The following is a 17,206-nucleotide window of genomic DNA, read 5'->3' on the forward strand; positions in this document are numbered from 1 at the left end:
TTATTAGTCAGGATCATAACAGAATATCATGTGACTGATTATTTCAGTCTGATGCATAATTAATGTTCCAGGAGCCGTGATACTGTGTGAAGATGGCCTGACATTTATTCCAAATTATTCTTGGAGGGAGATGTGAAGACAGGTCGAGACATGCATCACGAGCATGAATAAGTACCGCTCTGATTTGCAGGAGCCCATTAATTCAGATGACAATAAGAAACGAGACAGGATTCTTTTTTCTCTCTTGCCCTTCGCTGTTCATATCTTGTATTGCTTTTAGGGTTCCTAATAACCCAGCATGGCTGGATTCATCACCGTTCTAAACCACTCTGCATGCAGCAAGCTCACTCCTAGTTCACACAAACTTCATCCTGTTAGACTATCACATTGCTCCGGTCTAGATCCAACCAATTACTTCAGTCAAACAGTGACTGGGGTTAAGGGAACGTCTCTCAATTCTCATACTCAAACTGATATTTCATTACATCCATCGGCTGCTTATGCAAGTAAGAATATTTTCAGAGAGTGGTGAACCTGTGGAATTCTCTACCACAGAAGGCAGTTGAGGCCAATTCATTAAATATATTCAAGAAGGAGTTAGAAATATTTCTTAAGGCTAAAGGGATCAAGGGATATGGGGCGAAGGCAGGGACAGGGTACTGAATTGGGATGATCAGCCATGATCTCATTGAATGGTGGAGCAGGCTCGAGGGGCCGAATGGCCTACTCCTGCTCCTACCTTGTTTCTATGTTTTTATTCATCGGGAGCATCTCCCTTGGACATTAGGAGGACCAGGAATGCTCCTCCAGGCCTCGGAAGGAATCCCTAAACCTCCTCTCTCCCAGCCCTCTGTACACTGGCATGTTGGCATGTTTTTTGGAACCCCCTCTTCCCCCCACCACCCCCAAGCCCTTATCTTATGCTGGGCACCTTTTCATTGGGTCCCGACAGCGGCCCCCTCCCGCCATGATTCCCGCTCCCGCCTGTCGGCCTTGACCTCATTCCCACCAGCTTCGGGCAGGGAGACCGATTTTCAGATGTTAAAATGAGGCCCGGCCATTAAAATCGGCCAGTCCTCGCAAGATTTCAGAATTCTGGGCGTGCAGCCCATTTCGAGACCGCCCCCCCCCACAACCCCACACACCGATCCCGCCCAGGGTTAAAATCAATCCCGAGGTGTCCGGGGAGGCTGCCGCTGGAGAGTCGCCTGAAGGCGTGGTTTTTCCCAGGCACTTTCCGAAGGAGCACTGGCTGTCAGTGTCAGGGGTGTGCGGCAGAATGCTCAGTGTCCTGTGTTTTGACAATTCATTCCTTATCCTTTTTTAATAACAGATTCGAAAAGCAAGTCCCAGACCTGAAACGTTAACTCTGTTTCTCTCTCCACGGATGCTGCCTGGCCTGCTGAGTATTTCCAGCATTTTCTGTTGTTATTTCAGATTTCCAGCATCCGCAGTATTTTGCTATTGTAACTTCATTTATTATTGTTTCAAAACATTCATCTTAAGACTACATACAAAGCAGCACATGCAGTCCCTACATCCAAAACTCACGTGTAAGGAAGTTCCCGGGAATCGAGAGCGCTGCTTATCCAAAGCCTGTTCGTGTTGCCTCGCCTCGAAGGCAGTCAAAATTCCGACTGAGTGAAGCTTTTATCTCTTGATCCCATTTTTTCATTGTCGAGTTCAACTTTTTATTGGGTGTTTTATGACCTTTAAATCATTGAAGAGATTGCTGGACAATAATGGCGGACCTTATGTTCAGTTACATTGTACCCTTGCTTCCCGTCTCTGCTCTGCCCAAGTTATAACCTTTGTTGTACAAGCCTTTGATGTCTTATCTCTTGCAATTTCTATAGTGAAAGCAACCTATTCCCTTATGTAGATTGCAGTAATTTCCTTCTTTTATACTCCTCCTGCTGCGATAAAAAGCCTTTCTGATATAGCTGTGTCCTTTTAACCTAACAACCATTTTAGCTCCATATTATATCATTAATTCCAACTAGTTTATTTAATCATCTGTACATGCCTATCCCCAATCACAGACCTAGGTACTAGGGAAGAAATAAAAGAAAGAAAGATTTGCATTTATAAAGCACCTTTCATGACCTTGACGTGCCAAATGAAGTACATTTGAAGTGTAGTCGCTATTTTTTAAAAAATATTCGCTCATGGGATGTGGGTGTTGCTGGCCAGCATTTATTGCTCATGAGAAGGTGGTGGTGAGCCGCCTTCTTGAACTGCTGCAGTCCGTGTGGTGAAGGTACTCCCACAGTGCTGTTAGGTAGGGAGTTCCAGGATTTTGATCCAGTGATGATGAAGGAATGGTGATATATTTCCAAGTCAGGATGGTATGTAACTTGGAAGGAAACTTGCAGGCAGTGGTGTTCCCATTCGCCTGCTGCCCTTGTCTTTCTAGGTGGTAGAGGTTGCGGGTTTGGAAAGTGCTGCCGAAGAAGCCTTGGCAAGTTGCTGTAGTGCATCTTGTAGATGGTACACACTGCAGCCATGATACGCCGGTGGTAGTGGAGGGAGTGAATGTTTAAGATGGTGGATGAGTTGCCAATCAAGCGTGCTGCTTTGTCCTGGATGGTGTCGAGCTTCTTGAGTGTTGTTGGAGCTGCTCTCATCCAGGCAAGTGGAGAATATTCCATCACACTCCTTACTTGTGCCTTGTAGATGGTGGAAAGGCTTTGGGGAGGAAGGAGGTGAGACACTCGCCGCAGAATACCTAGCCTCTGATCTGCTCTTGTTGCCACAGTATTTATGTGGCTGGTGTTGTATCCGTGTGTTAATGGAGACACGGAATGCAGGACTTGGTTTAACAGGTGTTTACTGAACAAAGTCTGGAGGTGAACTAAAAGATACAAGACGCTATACAGGCTTATATACCCGAGTGGTCACTACCGGTATTACAGTACACAGGGGCTCTTAAAGGTACATACACTACAATTCCTCCCCTTTTAGATAATTAGCACATAACATTTTAAGTAATCATTAATTAACATGTTTACAAGAACAATAATCTACACATTTGCTGCAGTTAATCAATTATAAGTCAGTCTCTCTGGAGGCTTCCTGACTTGGTCCAGATAACGCCTCGGTGGTGTAGTAGTTTTCGGTGGTGTAGTAGGTTCTTTTGGCAAGGTCGATTCGGCTTGAATGCCAGTGTCGGGTTCATCTGGTTCCAGTATCACCGGATCGGAGGTAGATACTATGGGTATCTCTGCTTCATCATTAGGCGTATAGAGTTGTGGTGTAGGTTGTCCCTTTTCGGATGAATCACAGAAACCTCACAGTGCAGATAGAGGCCATTTCGGCCCATCGAGCCTGCACCGACACATATCCCACCCGATCCCCGTAACCCCTACACCAACACATATCCCACCCTATCCCCGTAACCCCACATATTTAATCCCCCTAACACTAAGGGTCAATTTTTATCATAGCCAATCAACCTAACCCGCACATCTTTGGACTGTGGGAGGAAACCGGAGCACCCGGAGGAAACCCACGCAAACACGGGGAGAATGTGCAAACTCCACACAGACAGTCACCCGAGGCCGGATTCGAACCCGGGTCCCTGGCGCTGTGAGGCAACAGTGCTAACCACTATGCCACCGTGCTGATTGATAGAGATTGTTGTTAGTTGAGTGATGGGAGTGTGGAGCATTGCGCAGTTGCTGAGGCTAGTGCTGCAATTGGTGGGATATGGCATTTACTGACCTTGACTAATCATGTGAGGTCGTTGAATTTTTGCGGCACTGCATCCAGATCCTTGGGGCTTGACTCCTGGCATTGACTGCCATGGCTATCTGCTCCCACTGCCTTCTGAGCATTTGTCTGGTGGGGCTCCTGGCCCCCTGTGGTTACAGCACATCTCTCCTCCTTTCCACCTCCTCCACCAAAGCCTCCAGTGCAGTGTTGGAAACCCTTGGAGCCCGCTCTTTCCCATGTTGTGCCATTATTGAGTGTTTCCCAGGTCAGAATCAGTTGTAGAACGACTTCCACCACCTGCTCCAGCCACAGTGCACCTCTCCCTTGAGAGGTACAGGCTGGCTTTAAGTAGTGCAGGCTAGTTTTAAGTGGTGCTAACCTCTTACGATTTTGGTCCGCCTGCTGATGCATGCAGCCAATGAACAGCACAATTAGTGCTGGCTGCACGCTACAATCATGGAAATGAGCAGGCAGCACGAAGTTGGGGTACTGCCTGCATCACACTGAACGGGCATGGGTTAGTCGCACATCGCGATCCATGCGCCCATTTTTGGGGGCTATCGAATTTAGCCCTCATAAAGTTTACACATTGAGTTGTTATGATCTGGGATGCACTGCCTGGAAGACTAGTGGAAGCAGATGCAATAATTATTTTCAAAAGGGAATTGGATAAATACTTGAAGGGGGAAAATTTGCAGGGCTATGGGGAAAGAGCAGGGGAATGGGACTAATTGGATAGCTCTTTCAAAGAGCCGGCACAGGCCTCTTCTGTGTTATATAATTCTATGATGCTATGAAACCGGAGTAATTAAAAAGGCTGCAATCTGACCGAGTGGTTCAGATCACATTCCAAAGCTATTTGAGCTTCGTCCCTGTGGTTTATGGTGTGATCTCAATCCCGATTAAATAATAAACTTGTAATCACCCTTTGCTATCCATTACAGTCTACTTAACTTAATTCAAAGTTGCTTCATTCAAATTATACAATAATTCAATTTTTTAAAGCACTAAATTCCACTTTGATTTCTTGTTCACAATGCTTAAAGTAAATGATTGGATGATCAATGTTTTTTCAGTAAAAATGGCTTTGAATTATCAGGAGTAATCTGTACTCTAGAATAGAAATTGAAACAACTATTTACCTGGAATATCCTTAAAGAATTTGGTACACCTATGTAAAGTCTTGTAGGACTCAATTACATTCCTCTCTATTTGTTCTGCGTCAATGGTATTCAATGGATCGTTCATCCAGCTGTCGTGCCAGCGTAACCAGTCTGATGTAGTTGTCCATAGATCCCGATAGGGATGGAATGCCTTGACCATCTTGTAAAGGCTGTCATAATTAGTGATTGGCAATTACTCTATGATCTGATCAGCATGGCGCCTTATTATGCTTTCACCAATGTCCACGGTATACATCAGCGGTCCTAGTCGTGTGCAAATAGTTCCAGGCTGCCATTTCTCGGTACGGTAGTCCCGGGCCAAAACTTGTTGACCTATCTGGAAGGTTCTAGTTGGCCTTTCATTCATGCCTTGAAATTGCTGGTTCTCTACGTCCCTCCTGATGTTTGGCTTGATCAAATCCAGCCGGCATCTTAGTCTTCTATTGAAAAACATCATGGCGGGAGTTTGGTTTGTAACCACATGTGTTGCATTCCTGTACGCAAGCAAGAAGTTATCTACCTTATGTTGTAGATTTATGTCTTCATTACCCATGGCCTTTATGGCCTTCTTGAAGGTCTGGACAAACCTTTCAGCTAATCCATTGGTGGCGGGATGGTATGGGGCGGACGTGTAGTGCTTAACCCCATTGTTTTTTAAGAACTTCCTGAATTCTTCGGACACAAATTGCGGTCCATTATCAGAACAGATCTGTTCAGGCAGCCCATTCCTGGCAAATATGGTCCTTAATACTGTGATGGTTTTTTCCGTGGTGGTGGAGGACATCTTTATTACCTCCGGCCACTTGGAGTGTGCATCAACCGCGATTAAGAAAATTGAGTCCATAAATGGACCAGCAAAATCGATATGTACCCTTTGCCATGGAGATGAGGGCCACTCCCATGGATGTAGAGGGGCTTGTGATGGGGCGTTTTGGACCTTCTGGCATCCTAGACAGCTCGTGGTCATTTCTTCGATGTCTCCATCGATACCTGGCCACCACACAAACGCTCTGGCTAGGTTCTTCATTTTCACTCCACCCAGATGCCCCTCGTGAAGCTCCTTTAGCACTTTATCCTGGAGTTTGGGTGGAATCACCACTCTGGATCCACACATCAAGGTTCCTCGGCACACAGCTGTTCTCTTCTTTGCGAGAATGCTGGCAACAGTGGTTCGCCATGTGCTGGCCATCCCTTCACCGTTAAATCGTAGACTCGTGAGAGAGTCGGGTCATTTCTCGTTTCCTTTTCAATGGTAGAATTTGTTACTGGTAGACATTCCACTATGGTTGAGTGGAACATCTCCACTGGGTCCACTGTAGGTGCCTCTTCTACCGTTGGCAACGGTAGGCGCGATAACCCGTCAGCATTCCCATGCTGTTTTGATCCTTTGTATTCTATGTCATATTGGTGTGCCCCTAGGAAAAGGGACCACCTCTGTAGCCTTTGCGCTGTCATAATGGGAACGCCCTTTTTAGGGTTGAATATGGAGACGAGGGGTTGATGGTCAGTCAACAAGGTAAATTTTTGTCTGTGTAGGTAATGGTTGAATTTCTTCACTCCCCACACCAGGCTGAGTGCTTCCCTGTCGATCTGGGCATAGTTACGCTCAGCTGAGTTCAATGAGCATGACGCAAAAGCTATCGGCCGCTCCGAGCCATCAGGGAATCTATGCGATAATACCGCTCCTACGCCGTAAGGGGATGCATCGCACGCCAGTCTGATTGGCAGTGATGGGTTGTAATGAGCCAACACTTCCTTGGACGTGGTCAAGCCTTTGCATTTATGGAAGGCACGTTTACAGTCTTCGCTCCACTTCCAAATTACTCCCGTTTGTAGCAGTGCGTTAAGAAGGTGCAGAATAGTTGACAAGTTCGGTAAAAATTTATGATAGTAATTTATCAATCCCAGGAACGACCTTAATTGTGCGACATTTTCAGGTGCTGGGGCTTTTATGACCGCTTCAATTTTTTCAGGTGACTTATGCAACCCTTCTTCGTTAATTATATGGCCACAATATGATATTTGTTTCTGGAAAAATTCGCACTTGGGGCGATTTGCTCGTAGGCCCCGTTCTCTCAGCCTAGTGAGCACCTGCTCCAAATTGGCAAGGTGCTCGTTGTCGTTTTCTCCTGTTACAAGGATGTCATCTAGGTAGCATTGAGTCCCCGGAATCCCTTGCAGGACTTGCTCCATAGCTCTTTGCCAGATAGCTGGAGCTGATGCTACTCCGAAAACCAGTCGATTGTACTGGTACAGGCCTTTGTGTGTGTTTATCGTGAGATACATTTTAGGGGCCTCCTCAACCTCCATCTGTAGATATGCCTGTGCCAAGTCAATTTTGGTGAAACGTTTCCCTCCGGATAGTGAGGCGAAAATATCTTCTATCCTCGGAAGAGGATACTGTATCGTATGAAGGACCGGGTTTACAGTCACCTTGAAGTCCCCACAGATGCAAATTTTTCTCTGTTCTTCAGATTTATCATTATTCAACGTTTTCTTCATGACCGGGACGATGGGTGTTGCCCACTCACTCCAATCTACCTTGGATAACACGCCTGCTTTTTCCAAATTCTCCAGCTCTGCCTCGACTGCTGGATGAATTGCGTATGGCACCGGCCTTGCCTTAAAAAACTTGGGAATTGCCGCATCTTCCACTTTTATTGAGGCGGTGACGCCTTTCAAGGTCCCTAGTTCCTGTTGAAACACTTCTTTGGCGTTAGCCAAGATGTCTTTTAATCGTTCAGGTATGACGTCATCATCATTTTTTTTCTTACTGGTCACCGTCAGTGCCTGAATGGAGTGCCAGTCTAAACGTATCTTCCTGATCCATTCACGTCCCAACAACAGTGGACCACCATCTTGCAGAACGCATAAATACAACTTCTGTATTTCCTTGCCGTTGTATACAACAGGCACCCTTATTTTCCCTCTGGGGTATACTTTCTGCCCCGTATATGTCTTCAAGATAATGGATGTGTCTTTCAAAGGTATATGCGTAAATAGCCGCTCGTAATCCCGTCGATTTATGACGGTCAGAGCTGATCCTTTATCTAGCTCCATTTTAACTGGGGACCCCGCTATCGTGAGGGTAACCCAAATGATCTGGTAATCTTCTTTGGCAATTACATTATGTAATTTGAGACAGCTTAGTCTCTTGTTTCCGGAGTCGCTATCGTTCTTCTGGTCTTTGGAGCTACTGTCCGTCATCATTTGTACCTTTCTGTACTTTCCTTATTGATTTTTTTTCTGTCAGTGGATTTTTTGTTTCCAGATCGGCATACATGTGCAATGTGTCCCATCTTTCCGCATTGCCTGCATGCTTTGTCCTTGAACCAGCAGTCCCTCTGGTCATGGGTGGATCTGCCGTAGCAATAACATCTCTCGAAACCCCGTGTCATTTCATGGGTGCCGAAGTCCTGTGGCTTTTGCTGTATCTCTGCAGCTCCTCTTGCTGCTGCTTCATATGATACAGCCACACTGAAAGCCTTGTCCAGTGTCAAATCTATCTCAGAAAGTAGCCTTTTCTGTGTTCCTTCACTTAGGAGACCGCAGACGAATTTGTCTCGTAGAGAATCTGCCAGTCCTGCCCCGAATTGGCAGTGCTTGGACAGCTTTCTTAATTCGGTGAGGTAATCAGCGTTACTTTCATTCTTGTGCTGATTTCTCCTGAAGAATTTGAATCGTTCCGCTATCAGCAGCGGTGTTGGGTTTAACTGCTCCTGTAAGGTATCAACAATCTCCTTAAACTTCTTGTCCATCGGTTTGGCTGGAGTGATTAAGTTTCGTAACAGCCCGTATGTCCTTGCGCCCATCAGATTTAGAAGTACCGATGCCTTTTTATCATCCTCTACTTCATTCACTGTGCAATATACCTCCACTCTTTCCACATATGTGGTCCAATCCTCTATATCACTATCGAAAGCAGTAATATTGCCAGTCTTAGGCATCCTGAAAATCAAAAATGGCGCCTCCCGCGCTTTCCTTTCTTCCCTGCCGAGAAAAAATGGCGTCTCCCGCGCTTTCCCGCCGCTGCAGCTGCTGACAACGCTGTTCTCTGCAGTTTTTATTTACACAGACATTTTTAATAGTTGGAGACGCGTTCCCGCCGGACTCTCTGGGACTTTTCCCTCCCTCTGCTTGGTCCGAACGCCGACCTGCTTTGCAGCGCCGGCCGTCTCCCGAGTGCTCCACCCTCCGTCTCTGTTTGCCTCCGCCTTCCGACTCGCTGCTCGGCCCCGCTGCAGAGCCACCCGATCGAGCCCCAGCCCGCCGCCCAGGAAGGATTAGTGCAGTACCTGCCACCAGCCCGGCTAGCTGGTGAAACCACAGTTTTTTTTTTTCTTCGACCTTCATCTGAGGAACCAATCTCCTTGAGGTACTGCCGAATTGCAGGTAAGTCCGTTTCCAATTCGTCGCCACTGTTGTATCCGTGTGTTAATGGAGACACGGCATGCAGGAGTTGGTTTAACAGGTGTTTACTGAACAAAGTCTGGAGGTGAACTAAAAGATACAAGACGCTATACAGGCTTATATACCCGAGTGGTCACTACCGGTATTACAGTACACAGGGGCATTTAAAGGTACATACACTACAGCTGGTCCAGTTAAGTTTCTGGTCAGGGTTTATCCCCCAGGATGTTGATGGTTGGGGATTTGGCGATGGCAATGCCGTTGAATGTCAAGGGGCAGTGGTTAGGCGCTCACTTGTTGGAGATAGTCATTGCCTGGCACTTGTGTGGCGCGAATGTTACCTGCCACTTATCAGCCCAAGCCTGAATGTCATCCATGTCTTGCTGCATGCAGGCATGGACTGCTTTATTATCTGAGGAGTTGCGAATGGAACTTAACACTGTGCATTCATCAGTGATCATCCCCACTTCTGACCTTATGATGGAGGGAAGGTCATTGATGAAGCAGCTGAAGATGGTTGGGCCTAGGACACTGCCCTGAGGAACTCCTGCAGCGATGTCCTGAGATGAGTGGGCTCCAACAACCACAACCATCTTCCTTTGTGCTAGGTATGACTCCAGCCAGTGGAGAGTTTTCCCCCTGATTCCCATTGACTTCAATTTTACTAGGGCTCCTTCATGCCACACTCGGTCAAATGCTGCCTTGAAGTCAAGGGCAGTCACTCTCACCTCATCTCTGGAATTCAGCTCTTTTGTCCATGAGGTCTGGAGCCGAGTGGTCCTGGCGGAACCCAAACTGAGCATCGGTGAGAAGATTGTTAGTGAGTAAGTGTCGCTTGATAGCACTGTCAACGACACCTTCCGTCACTTTGCTGATGATTGAGAGTAGACTGATGGGGTGGTAATTGGCTGGATTGGATTTGTCCTGCTTTTTGTGGACAGGACATACCTGGGCAGTTTTCCACATTGTCGGGTAGATGCCAGCGTTGTAGCTGTATTGGAACAGCTTGGCTAGAGGCGCGGCTAGTTCTAGAGCACAAGTCTTCAGCACGACAGCCGGGCTGTTGTCGGGTCCAATAGCCTTTGCTGTAATCAGTGCGGTCAGCTGTCTCTTGACATCATTGAGGATGGGGATATTCATGGAGCCTCCTCTTCCTGTTAGTTGTTTAATTGTCCACCGCCATTCACGACTGGATGTGGCAGGACTGCAGAGCTTTGATCTGATCTGTTGATTGTGGGATCGCTTAGCCCTGTCTATAGCATGCTGCTTCCACTGTTGTGCATGCATGTAGTCCAGTGTTGCAGTTTCCCCAGGTTGGCACCTCATTTTTAGGTACGCCTGGTGCTGCTCCTGGCATGCTCTTCTGCACTTCTCATTGAACTAGGGTTGGTCCCCTGGCTTGATGGTAATGGTAGTGAGGGATATGCCTGGCCATGATGTTACAGATTGTGGTGGAATACAATTCTGCTGCTGCTAATGGCCCACAGCACCTCATGGATGCCCAGTTTTGAGCTGCTAGCTCTGTTCTGAATCTATCCCATTTAGCACGGTGGTAGTGCCACACCACATGATGGAGGCTGTCCTCAGTGTGAAGACGGGACTTCGTCTCCACAAGGATTGTGCAGTAGTCACTGTTACCAGTGCTGTCATGGACAGATGCATCTGTGACAGGTAGATTGGTGAGAATGAGGTCAAGTAGGTTTTTCCCTCGTGTTGGCTTTCTCACCACTTACTGCAGGCCCAGTCTGGCAGTTATATCCTTCAGGACTCGGCCAGCTCGGTCAGTAGTGGTGCTACTGAGCCACTCTTGGTGATGGACATTGAAGTCCCCCACCCAGAGTACATTCTGTGCCCTTGCTACCCTCAGTGCTTCTTCTAAGTGGTGTTCAACATGGAGGAGTACTGATTCATAGGTGGTAATCAGCAGGAGGTTTCCTTGCCCATGTTTGACCTGAAGCCATGAGATTTCATGGGGTCAGGAGTCAATGTTGAGGACTCCCAGGGCCACTCCCTCCCGACTGTATACCACTGTGCCGCCACCTCTGGTGGGTCTGTCCTACTGGAGTGTCGGCCTGGATTACGTGCTCAAGTCTCTGGAGTGGGACCTGAACCCACGATCTTCTGAATCAGAGGGGAGCGTGCTACCCACTGAGCCAAGGCTGATTTAAAAATGACAAAGCATGTCATTCAAGCAACTGTTCCAGAGCAGTTATTCTTCTGTTGCTGTGGGTTCTACGGAATCTGCCCCACAGAATAAACAGGCTGAATTCCGTGGCATAAGGAACTCGAGGTACTAAAGAGCTGCTCCCACTTCGAACAGTTTTATAATGTAAAGATAATGGCAGAGGCTTTGGACACTCATTACTGCAATGGGATTTTTCACAGTGATGTATAATTGCCTGCAGTTTAGATGATGCAGTGATCACGTCATGTGGGAGCTTTGTAATTGGATCTTCTCGGACTCTGATGTTATGTTGGACGCTAATGGAGAAAACACATGTAGCACCCTGCCTATGATATGCTGCTTGCTGTTTAATGTTTCATTTTTATCCGGTACCCCAAGGACTGGTTGGAAAAATTTAATTACAGTAGTTTGTGAACTGCTTAATGTGTCTTTGGCAAAGAATCTCTTGAGTTCTTACTCAGCTCTCTTCTGCTTTGTTCTAGGGTAAAATCGGAGACCGAATAGGATTCTTTCCTGCCAATTTTGTTCAGCGCATCCGACCTGGCGAAAGAGTTTGGCAATGCAACAGAACATTTCAGGGCAGCAAAGAGCAGGGTCAGTTGCCCCTGAAAGAGTTACAGGTCAGTTTAAAAGCCTTAAAATGACTATGGAACTGGAACTGCCCCACTGGCACAGTGGGCAAATGTCTCTGTTTGCTGTGGTACTGAGCTGTACAGACCAGCAGTGTCACTGTTTAACTCTTGGTCTGCCCTGGGTTAGTTGATCCCAGCTGCAATGGTGAGGGACGACAATTGACCTCAGTAGGTTAGGGTAGCAGAGTGGGGAGGGGACAAACAGCTAGACTTCCTACTCCTGGTTGATATCTATTGACTCCTGCTGCCAATTGTGCTTATGTGGATATTATGTGACTACAAGAAGGGGCGCAGCTCTGCTACCCACCACCACCCCCCCCCGCCCCCGCTCCCGCCATTGTCAAACAACTGCTCAATTTATAGGCTCGCAATGGGTCACATGGTCAAAGTTCTGGAGGGTTGCCAGATCCCCAGCACCTGTGGAGACACCACCCCCCCCCCCGCACCCGTGGAGACCGCCCCCCCCATGGAGACCCCCCCCCCGCACCCGTGGAGATCCCCCCCAGTACCTGTGGAACGCTCTTCAGCCTGCGTCTCTGTATTCAAAAGAAAACTTGAAAGAAAAAGCTGTTTAATCACAAATGTATTTACACATTCACTCACTACTTCAATCGGCACCAATTATAGCTGCAATACCTGATCCGAAAGGGATCAAATGGTCTTATGAATGCAGTCGCTATTCACAAAAGAGGCTAGCCTCTGAAGAATAGCACAAAGGGAAAGATTACCGTTCACGTTTTTTCCCCAACTTCCCTACTTATGTAAAAAGCTAAAATAAAATACTGCTAGACTGCTGCTTACAGGCTAAAACCATAATCCAGATTTATTTACAAGTAAAAGTAAGTAATTGATCTTCCAAAATTCCCTAGATTCTAGAACTGTCCTCGCGGATTGGAATGTAGAAAATGTAACCCGGCTGTTCAAGAAAGGAGGGAGAGAGAAAACAGGGAACTACAGGCCAGTTAGCCTGACATCAGTCGTCGGGGAAAATGCTGGAATCCATTGTTAAGGAAGTGGTAACAGGGCACTTAGAAAATCATAATAGGCAGACTCAGCATGGTTTTCTGAAAGGGAAGTAGTGTTTGACAAATTTATTAGTGTTTTTTGTGGATGTAACTAGCAGGGTAGATCAAGGGGAACCTGTGGATGTAGTATATTTGGATTTCTAAAAGGCATTCGATAAGGTGCCACATAAAAGGTTGCTAAGTAAGATTAGAGCTCATGGGGTTTGGGGTAATATATTAGCATGGATAGAAGATTGGTTAATGGACAGAAAACAGAGAGAGGGGGTAAACAGGTAATTTTCCGGTTGGCAGGCTTTAATTAGTGGGGTGCTGCAAGGATCAGTGCTTGGGCCTCAGCTATTCACAATCTATATTAATGACTTGGATGAAGAGACCGAGTGTAATGTATCCAAGTTTGCTGACGATACAAAGCTAGGTGGGAAAGTAAGCTGTGAGGAGGACAAAAAGAGCCTACAAAGGGATATAGCCCAGTTAAGTGAGTGGACAATGAAGTGGCAGATGGAGTATAATGTGGGGAAATGTGAGGTTATTCACTTTGGTAGGAAGAATAGAAAAACAGAATATTTTTTAAATGGTGAGAAACTATTAAATGTTGGTGTTCAGAGAGATTTCATAGAATCATAGAAATTTACAGCACAGAAGGAGGCCATATGGCCCATCTTGTCCGTGCCGGCTGACAGAGTTATCCAGCCTAATCCCACTTTCCAGCACTTGGTCCGTATCCCTGTAGGTTACGGCACTTCAAGTGCTTATCCAAGTACTTTAGGTGTCCTCGTACAGGAAACACAAAGTTAGCATGAAGGTACAGCAAGCAGTTAGGAAGGCAAATGGCATGTTGGCCTTTATTGCAAGGGGGTTGGAGTGCAAGAGTAAAGAAGTCTTTACTTTTGTACAACTGTACAGGGCTTTGGTGAGACCACACCTGGAGTACTGTGCACAGTTTTGGTCGTCTTATTTGAGGAAGGACATACTTGGAGGCGGTTAAGCAGCCCCTCGATTTCAAAATTCTCATCCTTGTTTTCAAATCCCTCCATGGCCTCACCCCCTCCCTATCTCTGTAATCTCCTTCAGCCCCACAACCCCCCGAGATATCTGCGCTCCTCTAATTCTGCCCTCTTGAGGATCCCTGATTATAATCACTCAACCTTTGGTGGTCGTGCCTTCTGTTGCGGAGGCCCTAAGCTCTGGAATTCCCTGCCTAAACCTATCTGCCTCGCTACCTCTCTTTCCTCCTTTAAGACGCTCCTTAAAACCTACCTCTTTGACCAAGTTTTTGGTCACCTGCCCTAATTTATCCTTATGTGGATCAGTGTCAAATTTTTTGTCTTAAAATACTCTTGTGAAGCGCCTTGGGACGTTTTACTATGTTAAAGGCGCTATATAAATACTTGTTATCTATATTAACGATTTGGAGCAAGGGACCGAGTGCAACGTATCCAAGTTTGCCGACGATACAAAGATGGGAGGAAAAGCAATGAGTGAGGAGGACATAAAAAACCTGCAAAAGGACATAGGCTAAGTGAGTGGGCAAAAATTTGGCAGATGGAATATAATGTTGGAAAGTGTGAGGTTATGCACTTTGGCAGAAAAAATCAAAGAGCAAGTTATTATCTAAATGGAGAGAAACTGCAAAGTGCTACAGTACAAAGGGATCTGGGGGTCCTGGTGCATGAAACACAGAAGGTTAGTATGCAGGTACAGCAGGTGATCAGGAAGGCCAATGGAATCTTGGCTTTTATTGCAAGGGGGATGTTGTATAAAAGCAGGGAAGTCTTGCTGCAGTTATACAGGGTACTGGTGAGGCCACACCTGGAGTACTGCGTACAGTTTTGGTTTCCATATTTAAGAAAATAAATACTTGCTCTCGAGGCAGTTCAGAGAAGGTTCACTCGGTTGATTCCGGAGATGAGGGGGTTGACTTATGAGGAAAGGTTGAGTAGGTTGGGCCTCTACTCATTGGAATTCAGAAGAATGAGAGGCGATCTTATCAAAACATGTAAGATTGTGAGGGGGCTTGATCGGGTGGATGCGGTAAGGATGTTTCCACTGATGGGTGAGACTAGAACTAGGGGGCATAATCTTAGAATAAGGGGCTGCCCTTTCAAAACTGAGATGAGGAGAAACTTCTTCACTCAGAGGGTAGTAAATCTATAGAATTTGCTACCTGAGAGAGCTGTGGAAGCTGCGACATTAAATAAATTTAAAACGGAGATACACAGTTTCCTAGCTGATAAGGGAATAAGGGGTTACGGGGAGAGGGCAGGGAAGTGGACGTGAGTCTAAGTTCGGATCAGTCATGATCCTATTGAATGGCGGAGCAGGCCCAAGGGGCCGTATGGCCTACTTCTGCTCCTACTTCTTATGTTCTTATGTTTATGTTGTGTTGTGGTGGTGCAACAAAGGTTCACTAGATTGATCCCTGAGATGAGAGGGTTGTCCTATGAGGAGAGATTGAGTAGATTGGGCCGATACTCTCTGGAGTTTAGAAGAATGAGAGGTGATCACATTGAAACATACAAGATTCTGAAGGGGATTGACAGGGTAGACGTTGAGAGGTTGTTTCCCCTGGCTGGAGAGTCTAGGTCTAGGGGGCATAGTCTCAGGATAAGGGGTCGGCCATTTAAGACTGAGGTGAGAAGGAATTTCTTCACTCAGAGGGTTGTGAATCTTTGGAATTCTCTACCCCAAAGGGCTGTGGATGCTGAATCGTTGAGTATATTCAAGGCTGAGATCGATAGATATTTGGGCAGCGATTTTTGCCTACCTTGGCGAGTCTGGTGTGGCCGGGGTCGGTGGTGGGGTGTGACCCCGCTGCTGGCTCCAGCCTGCTCTGTGAAATAATTTTACGCTAATTGGGCTTGTTAAGCCCACCCAGCGCGTTTCCGGCCAATTGAAGGAAGCGGGTTATGTTCTTATAATAGTGGGGAAAAAATAAAGGCAGAATATTATACAGTATAATTAATTTATAAGCACATACAAACTGGGTTGACTTTTTAAAAAAAAAACGGAGTCTTCCTTATAGCTTCCCTCAGAAAACCGATGAAAAGTCCGAGTGCATCATAGCATGTAAGCTTCTCTCTACTTACGGAGCCCTATGCATTCCTTCCCCAAGTAAAGGGACATTGAAGGGTAGCTACATGGTCTGACATTTATACAATGGAATAGAAGCAGGCTCTTTGAAGATTATCTGTGTTTAACCAACAGGATCTGAAGACTGACATCACACTAATGGTGGTCACATCTTTTCAATACCCAACACTAGGTGGAAAGGATATTTTTTAGTGTGTTATCACTAACGTGAATTCACATTAAGTAGCCCTTGTGGAGGATCAACAATAACAACTTGTATTTATATAGAGCCTTTAATGTAGTAAAACGTCCCAAGGTGCTGCACAGGAGTATATAAGACAAAACATTTGACACAGAGCCACATAAGGATAAATTAGGGCAGGTGACCAAAAGCTTGGTCAAAGAGGTAGGTTTTAAGGAGTGTCTTAAAGGAGGAACGAGAGTTAGCGAGACAGAGAGGTTTAGGCAGGGAATTCCAGATCTTAGGGCCTAGGCAACAGAAGGCATGGCCACCAAAGGTTGAGCGATTATAATCAGGGATGCTCAAGAGGGCAGAATTAGAGGACCGCAGATATCATGGGGGGGGTGGGGGGTGGTGGTTGTGGGGCTGAAGGAGATATCCGAGATGGGGAGGGGCGAGGCCATGGAGGGGTTTGAAAACAAGGATGAGAATTTTGAAATCGAGGTGCTGCTTAACCAGGAGCCAATGTAGATCAGTGAGCACAGGGGTGATGGGCGAACAGGACTTGGTGCGGGTTAGGACACGGGCAGCCGAGTTTTGGATGACAAGTTTACGTAGGGTGGAATGTGGGAGGCCAGCCAGGAGTGGATCCCATGGAAAGAACCAACAACCCATGGTTTGGGTAGCCAGGAATGGATACGAACAAGAGAAACACATTTCGGATGGACATCTACATTGAATAAGTTGACGAGGGCTAGTTGCCTGCACCAAACTATGTTTATTGGCCATCCAGAGTTATGGAACAAAGGAAATCATGTACAGATAGT

General features: G+C 46.5%; 1 protein-coding gene across 1 annotated transcript in view; it reads left to right on the forward strand.

Annotated features, from left to right (window-relative positions):
• Positions 1-17,206, forward strand: part of LOC147101272 (SH3 and cysteine-rich domain-containing protein 2-like) — a 145,996-nt gene that overhangs the window by 116,038 nt on the left and 12,752 nt on the right. The window contains exon 10 of the mRNA XM_085966563.1: positions 11,955-12,092. Coding sequence (XP_085822689.1) covers positions 11,955-12,092 — 138 coding nt within the window. The remainder of the gene's footprint in view (positions 1-11,954; positions 12,093-17,206) is intronic.

The sequence above is a fragment of the Somniosus microcephalus genome, chromosome 24 (genome assembly GCF_052327205.1).
Source record: "Somniosus microcephalus isolate GS21.2 chromosome 24, FLI_Smic_1.0, whole genome shotgun sequence".
Taxonomy (NCBI): domain Eukaryota; kingdom Metazoa; phylum Chordata; class Chondrichthyes; order Squaliformes; family Somniosidae; genus Somniosus; species Somniosus microcephalus.